Genomic DNA, 12,146 nt, shown 5'->3' with positions numbered 1-12,146 from the left:
TCAGTCCCCTTCTCTTACAGATGAGGAAATTCAGAGGCTAAAAGGGGGATTTAAGCATCATACATAAACTGGAAAGAACATAAAATCTCTTATTTAAAAGCAGAGAATTAAAGAGAATCAAAACCTTTTAAAAAGAAAAGTGTCTTTTAGCTTCATTTTATGCACAGAACAATGGTAAATTATGTCTTCTCCCTCTTGCAGAAGAGGACTCACACCATAGCAAATCAGGCTTTTTCTAAAATACATACTCATTCCTTCAGGCAGATATAACTAACAATATTGTTCTTTCTATGTACATTCAACTCTAGATTTCATCACCTAACTGAAGTGTTTCCACAAGGTTTCACAAAATTGCTGAGGCTCGGCAAGTTAAGTTGTTTATTAATCTTCATCCCAATGTACCTGCTTCTAGGAAAAAAAATAGAAATACTATACTCTAAAGTTAAAGTGACCTTCCTTTTAGAAATTAGAAAATAGAGGTGGATAGTCTAGAATTTTTACAGCTTCCAAGATCTCCAAAAGAAGAGATACTAGCTTTTCAGAACAAAATAAGCATGCAGTGGATGAGGACCTGCATTGTCAAGCACTGCCAGTGGTTCCCAGCAGTGGCCACTGGGAAGCACACTACATGTTATGTCAGAACAAAAAGAAATGCGTAATACATATTTTAGAGATAATGTAAAATCTGCCCTAAAAAACTCCCATGGTAGGAAGGAAAGAGGTAATATTTTACACAACCTTAAATTTACCCAGTATGTCTCCTGTGTGTATCCACAGTCAGCTTGTATATATGGGAGGATGACAGGGAATAATCTGACGTCACTCATTTAACAGATGGAAAAAAAAAAACTAAGTCCTAAAAGATTCAATGGCTTTTGTGGTCCTTCTGACAACTGATAATTTCTATTTAGAAACTGTTTTGCAAAGCTATTTGGTCCAAAGACACTAGGAAGCAGAACTGATGCCAACCAGACATTTCTTCCAGTATTAACTAATACAATGACTTTCTAGTTAATTAAGTTTTGATGCTCCAGAACTCAACCCAACAATTATACTGACAAAACTATTTCTAACCTGCAAAGCTGTTGACCACCTATACCGCACAAATTTCACTAATGGAAGACCCTTGATGTCCAGTTTGAAGCACCTGTTGGCAATCTACCAAAATGAGGCAAGTCTGAGTTATGTACAAATAAATTGGGTCTCTTCATTCATATTCTCCACCCTACTCTCTCTCTCTCCTTCTGCCTGCCTCCTTTCTTCCTATCCTCTTCCTTCCCCCACCCCAACAGTATGTAGCAGGAGTCTGCAAACTTCTCTGTAAAGGGTCAGAGAGTAAATAGTTCAGGCTTTTTGGGCTCTGCCACCCTGGTACAAAAGTAGCTAGAGATAATCCATAAATGAATGTGTGTAGTTGTGTTTCAATAGAACTATGAAACCAGGCAGTGGGCCAGATTTGGTCTTCAGGGCTGTAGTTTGTCAACCTTTAGTATAGAGTAGCAGTTCCCAACTTTTAGCCTGCATCAGAATCACCTATACAATACATAGATTTCTCAGCCCCATAAAGTTTGTGATGCAGCAGGTCTGAAGTGGGGCCTGATATTTTGCATTTTTAAAAAGTTCCCAAGTGATGCTGATACTACTGGTCTAGGGACCATGCTTCAAGAGGCACAGGTATAGAATAATGGTCTATCCTGCACTAAGTGGAAGGTTGAAATGTAATGAACAATTAAGAAAGTGGAAACTACATGCTGTAAACTTGACTGCTAATTTTATGAATATTTCACATAAAGACTTACTGTTAAGTGCCATAATATTATCAGTTCCTGGATGATGGAAATTTATTCCCATGCGTCCTAAAAAATAAAATAATTTTATTTTAAGCACAAAGAAAATAATGCTTAATATAATCATTTCAAATACATTGTAAAAGATGAACATTACAAAAAGCTAAAACAGATACAACATTGCTATAATCTATAACAAGGCCATAGCAGTTACAAGGTTTTAAATCAATTCATAAAACATACAAATGAAAAAAATCTTAAAAACAAAGCCAAAATCTCAATAACAAATAAATAAAATAAAACAAAACAAAGCAAAAAAGAAGCTTCCATTATAATATATTGAAATGTTAAAGCATCTTGCATTCCGATTTAAACATGCCAACTGGATTAAGCATTTTATTTAAACAACCATTCATACTGTCCTTCAAATTCAAGCAGCAAAAGAATGAATTCAAAGAAATATATAAGCTTGACGTTTAGAGGGAATATAAGATAAAAGCTTTATAATGGCTCAAAAATGCAACATAATTATCAGAATGGCAACCAGAAGAAAGATAGTACAATTTATACAACAGGTATAGGAGGGGGAACAACAATTGGTCTAAAAATCTAGGGTTCTTACGCTTTCCCTACCACTAACTAGTTATATGACCTTGAGCATAATGCTTATCTCCAGGCCTTCATCCTTATAGTAATAGGGTTTCAAACGTCTGACCACACTAGCTGGCTGCCTGTTTTTATTACACCTCTGAGCAAAGAATCATTTTTACTTTTTTTTTTTTTAAGATTTTATTTATTTATTCATGAAAGACAGAGAGAGAGAGAAAGAGAGAGAGAGAGAGAGAGAGGGAGGCAGAGACACAGGCAGAGGGAGAGGCAGGCTCCATGCCAGAAGCCTGATGCAGTACTCAATCCCGGGACTCCAGGATCACGCCCTGGGCCAAAGGCAGGCAAACTGCTGAGCCACCCAGGGATCCCCCATTTTTACATTTTTTAAAGGTTGTAAAAATAAAAACTAAAAAACAAAGAATAATATGTGACAGAGATCATATGAACCACAGGTCTAAAATATTTCCTCTTTGGCCCTTTACAGACAAAAGTTTGCCAACCTCTCGTCTATAAAATGGTAAGTCTGAATTATGTTTTAATGAATACCCTCCAGGGCTAAGAGTGGAAGATGCAGACCAAAAAAAAAAAAAAAAAAAAAAAAGGAAGATGCAGACAGTGGGTATGTCTTTCATGAATTATTTGGGAAAAGGAGGTGGATATATTAAAGGAATAATAAAATAGAGTCTCACATGGGAAAAAAATGTATTTAAAGTTTTCTTGACCACAATCTCTTCAACAAAATAATTATTGAAATAGGGCTTTTGTGTAAAGCTAATACACATACAACCTTGGTTCTGCGAAGGTCTTCATGCCCAATTAGGTCAAGGGTTATCATCATGAAATTCTCAGAAAAATGTTGATTTTATGTCATTACTACTGTTTAAATAAATGTTAACAGTCTGGGGCGTGATACAGAGAATGCTGGAGATATGGAAGTGACTGACTTTCACAACAAATACAGCGTTATATATAATTGCAAAAGGTCAGTTATGATTTGGTATTAATCTCTGTTATGGGGTACTGGAGGCAAACACCATTACCAAGCTCTTCTGGCCCAAAAGAGAGGAATCACAGTGGACAAAACAGAGTATTTGCTTCAAATAAAAAGGGGGAATCATGAATTCCTTGCCAACTCCATTTTTTTTTGCCTAGATAAGGCCATCCAAATCTCTTAAAAACACTCAGGTCAGGGATCCCTGGGTGGCTCAGCAGTTTAGCACCTGCTTTCGGCCCCGGGCATGATCCTGGAGTCCCAGGATCAAGTCCCACATTGGGCTCCCTGCATGGAGCCTGCTTCTCCTTCTGCCTGTGTCTCTGCCCCCCCCCCTCTCTTTCTCTCTGTCTCTCATAAATAAATAAAATCTTAAAAAAAAACAAAACACTCAGGCCATAGTAATTATTGAAAGGTCATTTTATATTAAGGGATAAGGAAGAAACAAAACTCTGATAAGTGTAATGTTACTTGTACTGATGGGTGTGTGTGTGTGTGTGTGTGTGTGTGTATGAGATAGAATATGAATGAAAAAATCATCAACCACTGATGGATTCTGAAGTGATTATTCTAATTTTACCATGAAGCATCACAGGACTGTCAATAAATATTATTTTTAGTTTTCATTATTTTAAATTTATTAGGAGGAAGGTATTATATACACCTCTCTCTAATGTTATGGAAGCTATTTTGCTAGCATTTATATTACAGTAAAATTATTTTTTAGAATATATTTTAATGTTTTCCAGAGAAAAATAATTCTATTAGTAAAGATCCATTTTTTAAATAACTGTTTTATTTTTTATTGATTTCATAGATCTTTTCATATTTACTAGAAGCTAATTGAGGAGTTTCAAAAACTACTCATTATTTAAAAACACATTTAACAGTATCCCTATATGTAATTACTTTGTGCCTTATGTCTTTCCAGCTCCTACTTCATTTTAGAGTCTAAAAATTATTATACCTCATATGCAACAAGTGCTATCTCCTACCACCACTTTGATCAGAACCTATTATAGAAATATTTGTGAGAATAAGGCTTTGGCTCAGTAGGGAGAATTTACATTCTGGTTTTAGTTAGCTGTATCAATATTCTTTCTATTATTTTCAGATAATTAAGACCTTATTTGGATTCATTACCACCAAATACTAACATCCGTAAGAATTAGATATGATTTACTCATTGCATTCTGAGATACTCAAACTTAACAGGAAATAGTCACTGGAAAGTATGCCTAAGAACCCAACAAGATTTCAAAAATCACTGCCCAGCAGAACCCTAGCAAATGGTATATAGAGATGGTCTATTTCAATCTCTAAGGAAAATGTGTGTGGTTCATAAAAAGCTAGGGGTGTTCCCTAAAATAATAAAGAGTTATCAAGAAAACCAAGCAAACCTTGGTGCACCTGGGTGATTCAGTGGATTGAGCATCCAACTTTTAATTTCCACTCTGGTCATGATCTCAGAGTCTTAAGATCAAGTCCTGTGGAGCCTGCTTGAGATTCTCTCTCTCCTCCTGCCCCACCCACCCCCTCTAAAACAAAACCAAAAACCAAGCAAGCCCAAATTTAGATGATCTCATTAAGCTTATTCTGTTTCCTGTGTTACAATCATTTATGGTAAAGAATTATGTGGTTATAATTGCTAAATCAAGTAATAGTTTTTATGTTTCTGCTATTCCCACACTTAAAGGGGTACCCCTCTCTGCAGTCTTCCAGAAGCTGGGTTCTTTTGGAGCTCTTTCCAGGAGGTCTTAGGACTTTTCATCTTCAAAGATGGAACTGAAAGGAAGCTCAGTAGTTTTTAAATTATTGTCCCCTAGCTCACACTGATGACTTCCAAATCAATCTTTCTAAAGATGCAGCAAAAAAAGAAGCCTTAGGCAACATTTTGTAGATAAAGGCATCAGGAATTGCTGAAAAGAAGAAAACTTTTTGCCTTTCTGGTATCCTCCCTGATTCTGTTGGCCTCTTTGACTTAAATGGCTCTCTAGATCAACGTTGTCCACAAAAGATTTTATAAGAAACTCTGTGCTGGGACACCTGGGTCGCTCAGTGGTTGAGCATCTGCCTTCGGTTCAGGGTGTGATCCAGGAGTCCTGGGATTGAGTCCCGCATCAGGCTCCTTGCATGAAGCCTGCTTCTCCCTCCGCCTGTGTGTGTCTCTGCCTCTCTCTTTCTGTGTCTCTCAAGAATAAATAAATAAAATCTTAAAAAAAAAAGAAACTCTGTGTCAGGCCAGACCCACCAGAACCAAATATTAAATATAATCTAATTGTTTCCTAACTAAATGTAAATTCTTTCTAATAAAAAGACTTATGGCTTTTTAAAGCTACTTTCTTTACCTCTTCAAAAATTCATGTTTAGATTACAAAATGCAATATATTTCCATCAGACAAAAATTATGTAACACAAAAATGTTGCAATAATGCAAAAAATAAGGTCACCAATTAAAGACAAGCTCTGCTAACATTTTGATTTAGTCTTCCAGTTTAAGGAGGGTTTGTGTATAAAATATTCTTTTCTAAAAATAGAATTACTTTATATTTTTCTTAATATATTTTGCATCTTAAATTTCATAATTATGAGATTTTTGAAGGAGAAAATATATAACAGCAAAAGAAAAACTGATTCCAAATTCAGATGAGGCCATTTCTTTTTTCTTCCTTTTGTCCAACAAATACTGCTGCTTAATCAGCTGTGAAAATAGAATCAAGTGTGTGACATCTGGTGATTTTTGTTAATGCAGTCTGGTGCTGCCAGCGTGACATTTTGTCACCTGTCCACGGTCTGCTATTTTTAAATTGTTCTTGTCAGCCAGCTATCTTTTAAGTATAGTGTAAAATATAAGGTTTCAAAAATTGAAAGGTATACTTGGTTTTAAATGATGCTGTAGAAATCTGAGACCGTCCCACTTTTCCCACTGCACAGAGCCTGATAAATGGGGGTGAGGGGATGGAGGAAGAGGTTGGAGAATAGGATTACATATGTTTATCCAGACTGTAAAAATCATAGTCTCATAAGCTCAAGTTACATTCATATTTAAGAGACTAGTTATAAAAAACGACATTGTGTTATTCAAAGTTTCAGAGTCTGTATTTTTATATGCCCAAAATAAAAATTAGAATTTTTATGAATTCATAATTAATTACGAAAGTCACCTCTTCAGCTCTGAAATATGTTATGAGATAGGGAACAATCGCTGTATCTTCCTCTATCCCTATTTGCTCTAAAAAGTCAAGTCCTTCAGAGACTTTCACCTAATAGAATGTAAGTGCTGTGTTCTAGAAAAGGTTAGAAGAAAAATGCATATTCTGCTGGGTTGTTTCTTCCATCAATTTTCTCTATAAAATTGTAGATACATTCCTTCAGAAAAAGTATCCACAAGATGAAATATTATGTAAGAATACAATAAAATGGTGTTTTAAGGTCCTTTTAAGGAAAAATGATAAAATTTTGGCATTAAAATATTCTAAATATGGGGATCCCTGGATGGCTCAGCAGTTTAGTGCCTGCCTTCGGCCCAGTGCATGATCCTGGAGTCCATATCGGCTCCTTGCATGGAGCCTGCTTCTCCCTCTGCCTGTGTCTCTGCCTCTCTGTCTCTCTCATGAATAAAATAAAATAAAATCTTAAAAAATATTCTAAATATGTTCCAAAGATCCAAGAAACAAAAGCTATGAGCTTAGAATGGAGATCAAATTCTAATTTCTTTTCATACCAGTAATGGCTAATTTTTGGCATGATATCAATTCCTTTGTTCCTGTTTACTCATTTCAGGCTGTAATCTAAAATAGTTAAATCATTCTTTTAAAACTCTCGGATAGGGGTGCTTGGGTGGCAGTAGGCTAAGTAGCTGACTCTTAATTTTGGCCCAGGTCATGTTCTCAGGGTCCTGGGACTGGCCCTGGTGGGCTCTGATTCAGCAGGGGGTCTGCTGGAAGAGTTTGTCTCTCTCTCCTTCTGCCCCTCTGCCCACTCATGCTCTAAAATGAATACATAAATCTTTATAAAAATTTAAAAAACCAAAACTCTCAGTTACACTGCTATATAGAAAGGACCACTGGGTAAATCAATGGGAGGTACTTATGTATAAAAAAAAAATCACTCAACTTGTATTTACTGTCCCCCTCTTGTACAGAAACAGAACAATCACTTCTTGCTAAATCAGAACCTGCACCCCAAACAATGTGTGGACTCTGCTAACTTAAACAAGACAAACTGCTATGGGCCAAAGGTAGGTAGCACAAAAATAGAACTGGAGCAACAATGCAAGTTAAGAGACAGCATATTTTTCTGGAACAAACAAAATGTAATGAAGATGCACTTTTTCTAAAACAAGGGAACCTCAACATTCTACAAAAGGGACCAATTTTGTGAAAGGCTATATAATACTACATTTAAATTGTGATGAGTAAAGAAAAATGCTTCCATAATACCAAAAGGATGGCATTTATTTCTTCCAAGTTCCTGTCAATTTAAATATTTTAAAGCATTATTATCAGAAGATAGCTATTTTTCCCCCTAGATTCAGTATACATATGAAAAGCAAATCCTTCAATATCAGTTCTCAACTGACACCTGCTCTTTTCATTTTTCAAATTTCAGTTCCATGAATAGTGAGGAAAGAGGAAATTCAAATATATAGAAATGTTTCATCAGGTACTACCCCAAGGAGTCAGCCAGGTCTACTCTTCTATTGTAAGAGGGAGACTACATGGGATGACAGACAGAAAGGGGACTCTTTGCCAAGATATCTGCTATATTGTGCTAACCCAACCAGGGGACAGATCTTGCTTTACAATGTCACCTAAACTGTGCAATACAGTGTGGTTGGTATTTCCCTATTATTCCTCCTCTCATCATTTTGCACTCTTGAACGTTAATCCTAAACCAGGCTGTGATTAATCAAACCTAATGACCCTGGGTTTTCATAGGGGTTCCCCAGTGGCTAAACTTTCATCATTAGTAGCAAGCTAGGGAACAGCTATAAGAAAGGTACAGAGGTGAATCTTTTTCCTTATCTCTAATCCTACCTCTTCCATGCTAGAAATCTCTTTAATCTTCATAGTTATAAGGAGAGTTGTGGATTTCCTTCCCTTAAGCCCACCTGAAAAGAGAGCAGAGAACAATTCCTCTCTCCTAGGCCTCACTCATATCTCTACCAACCCAAGGATTTCTGCACTTAGAAAAGAAATGACAGACAGTTTTTATTAGTTCATCACCCTTCTCAAAACTGTCTTCTCATTTCTTGGAAACATTCTCTCAAATAAATAGGAAAAGTCATATATAATATGGTAAGAGACACAGTTCTGTTATAACCAAGAACTGTAGTTTGAGATCTTTAAGAAGCCAAAAAAAATTAGTCTAATTCTTATTTAAATAAGGGTGCTGTGCCCTGACCAACACTACTAAACACATTTCTCAGGTGCTGTGAAGAAAGCTCAATTCTACTTTTCCTCTACATTACTTGGCATCTTTATCATGGGGGAGGACGTAGAGACTTTTTAATATTTCCTACAAACATCTTCAAGGCTGACTTGGTTTTACTGAGTGTAAGTATAAATGTGACTGAAAAATTGTTAAAGCTCTTTACTAAAACAGAAGTCTCACTAGTTTCTGAACTTCCTGTCATTTCTCCCACTAACCCTTTTTAAAGAGAAGAGTTGAATAAAGGGATAAATGCATTTCTAATGCATTTCTAATTGCATATTTTTTAAAGGTTTTATTTATTTGAGAGAGAGAGAGAAGGAGGAAGGGAGAGGGAGAGAGAATCTGAAGCAGATTCCACTCTGAGCTCAGAGCTGGACTCAGGGCTTGATCTCACGACCACAATATCATGACCTAAGTTGAAACCAAGAGTTGGATGCTTAACTGACTGAGCCACCCTGGCGACCCTCATTGCATACATTTCTAAGATGAAATATTGCTGTGAATAAATGTCATCAGGTTCAGTTCAAATACATCATGAAGTATTTTATTTATTTTTTTTAAAGATTTTATTTATTTATTCATGAGAGACACACACACAGAGAGAAAGGCACAGACACAGGCAGAGGGCGAAGCAGGCTCCATTCCATGCAGGGAGCCTGACGTGGGACCTGATCCGGGTCTCTAGGACCACACCCTGGGCTGAAGATGGCGCTAAACCGCTGAGCCATCCGGTATGCTCTATTTTATTTTTCATGAATGCGATATCCTACTATATTTTCTTTATATTATTTAGATACACAATTTTGGAAAGTCAACATAAAAGCATTATTTTCCTTTCTCCTTTAGGTGACTTTGGATAATGACAAAATGTTTATCCTTCAATAATCACTACTTATCTATGGCAAATAAAAAATTTTGACAACTTGCATTATCCTTTTAACATTTAGCTATAGTCTAGTTGGAAGAAAGTAAATATTGTAGGAATGTAAGGTTTAATTTATTACCCAGGCCAGAGAGTAGGCACACCACTACCACAGACAGCATGCATGCATAAATAAATAAATAAATAAACAAGATAACATTTGAGCAATTTCTAGTGTCAGGAACTTCATCTGACCTTTACAGCCACTCCATGAAGTAGGTGCTTTATTTCAATGTTGAGGAATCTAAGGCTTTGAAGAGGCTAATTTATCTAGATCAAGAGCCAGCTAAAGGCAGAGCCAGGATTCAAACCCAGGTTTGAATAACTGCAAAGTCAGAAAGGCTGAGTTTAAATTTAACTTCCTACTAAGAGAATATAAATGCCTGGAAGAATGTTAATAAAAATAATAATCTTTGCTATTTCTAAGTAGTAAGTCTCAGATTTTTTTTTCATTTTCCTTTCTTTTTTTTTTTTTAATGTACTATTTGAATTTCCCACATAAGAACATATTTTTTTTTCTTAAAGAAAATCAAGGTCCAGGAAAAAAAAAAAAACAGAACAAGCATACATAAAACCTATGATTCTGTAACTTGAACTTTGAGATGCTCAAAAAAGTGCTCCCATGTTCAAGTGGGAGAAGAAGATATTAAAGATAGGAAAAACAGGATGAAGTAGAAGGAAGTGCTTTTGGACAGAGTCACAGAGAAGCCACACGGTAAGTCCCCTAGCCTACCATTTTTCTCTTAAAGCTATTTACCCAGATGTCTAAGTCTTTTGACCCAGAGATTTTCTCTACGAATTTACCTTAAGGAAAAGCTATGTGCAAGAACTCATCCATGGCAGCATCATCTATTATGGAGAAAAAGCTGGAAACAATCTAAGAGTCCAAAGTTAAGGCCTATTAATAAATTATAAAGATCAGATAAAAATATGGATGTTTATTATATAAGATATGTAAAATAAGGATACACTGTCACAATGTTTATTTTTTTCAGTTATATTTTTGTTATAATTTTCTCCATTTTTAAAGTCAAAAATTACTTAAAATTATTCCTTTAAAATGCCAGCATCATAATTATGTTATTAGAAGTAATAAGGATCAAATACACGGTGCCAGATCTAAAGGTCTCCCAGCTGGAAAAGGGAAGCAGAAAGCTCAAATACTCTAACCAGAGGACAATGACATGGTGATGTAATTGACTATGGGAAGTAGTTCATTCAGAGGAAATCAAGGTGGGTGGTATGATGAACAGAGAAGTTGCAAACATAGTAAGGCTGTAAAAAAGTATATATTATGTGCCTTCCAACTTATTAGGACATAAGTACAATGCAAAAGACTTTCACAGATGAAACCTCACATTTGCAAGTGTGGCAGAGAAATATATGCAGAGGCAGTTGGATGTGCACTAAAAAAGTGGCTATCAAAAAGAGAATAAGGTATTTACATTACCCCATAGTGAAGTACTCTCTTTATACTTTTGTCAGTGCTACTCTCAATAAGCCACAATAGCTCCTATGTAAACAATATTCACAAAATTCTGGACAATTATTTATAGACTATAATATAAGATGCTTTCAAAATCTTTTATTGCTAGAAGAAAAGAATACAGACCAAGATAAAACAGGTATGCATAAAGAACAAGGCCCAAAAATTTTAGAATAATTAGGAGAGGCTTATAGCTGTTCATGGTAGAGAAAGAGGACAAATGCAGCCTTAGAAGATACTGAAAACACAAAACAAGTCTGTGAATATCATTGTTTTTTTTTTTTTAACACCATTTACACTTCTAAGCGAAATATGCTCAAATTACCATACACCTAATCTTTCAACTGAGCAAAGACTTGGTAATGATGACAAATATAACAATGAATACATGAGAGATTTTTTTTCTACTTCTGAAGGCCTTAAAAATACAGCTTTTCTCAAAATCCTCTATTTTCTTCATAGTCTATTAACTACTTTCTTTTCACTGGAAATTGAGGGAAGCAGCAGAAAATCATGAGTGTGACAAGAAAATGATGAAATGGATTTCTGAGGTGGCTTGAGGAAATGACTATCAGGTGTTCATAGTCAGTCACACCTTTTATAAAAGCCTGGATAGAACCAGAGGGGATCAAATTCCTCACAGTTCCAGAGAACATAAGGGTTCAAACAAGATGGGCATCCTTGTAGCCAGCTCTTCACAGTTTTCAGATATTTAGGCTCTAAATCCAAGTGGATATGTCCACAGAAAATTTCCATTACAGTGTTTTAAAATATCACAAGGCCCCTAAAAAGTCCTAGAACACATAAAAAGAACTATCTATAATCAGGAATGTAACATCAACAACTAATCTGAATTTACATGGGCTCTAAAAATAAGAAGTCCTAATACTGCTGACCTTGGGATTTTTCTGCCTT

At 35.7% G+C, this 12,146-nt stretch overlaps 1 protein-coding gene across 15 annotated transcripts in view; it reads right to left on the bottom strand.

The window, feature by feature from the left end:
* The window catches only part of CPEB3 (cytoplasmic polyadenylation element binding protein 3), a 199,551-nt gene that overhangs the window by 109,230 nt on the left and 78,175 nt on the right, over positions 1–12,146 (bottom strand). For all 15 annotated transcript variants that reach the window (XR_012020878.1, XR_012020877.1, XR_012020875.1 and 12 more), the window contains one exon: positions 1,800–1,856. Coding sequence is in view for 11 of the 15 variants with exons in the window: in XM_072806118.1 (XP_072662219.1) it covers positions 1,800–1,856 (57 nt within the window). In the remaining 4 variants the exon portion in view is untranslated. The remainder of the gene's footprint in view (positions 1–1,799; positions 1,857–12,146) is intronic.

The sequence above is a fragment of the Canis lupus genome, chromosome 29 (assembly GCF_048164855.1).
Source record: "Canis lupus baileyi chromosome 29, mCanLup2.hap1, whole genome shotgun sequence".
Classification (NCBI taxonomy): Eukaryota; Metazoa; Chordata; class Mammalia; order Carnivora; family Canidae; genus Canis; species Canis lupus.
The sequence above is the reverse complement of the archived record's forward strand: the minus strand, read 5'-3'. Positions and strand labels throughout refer to the sequence as shown.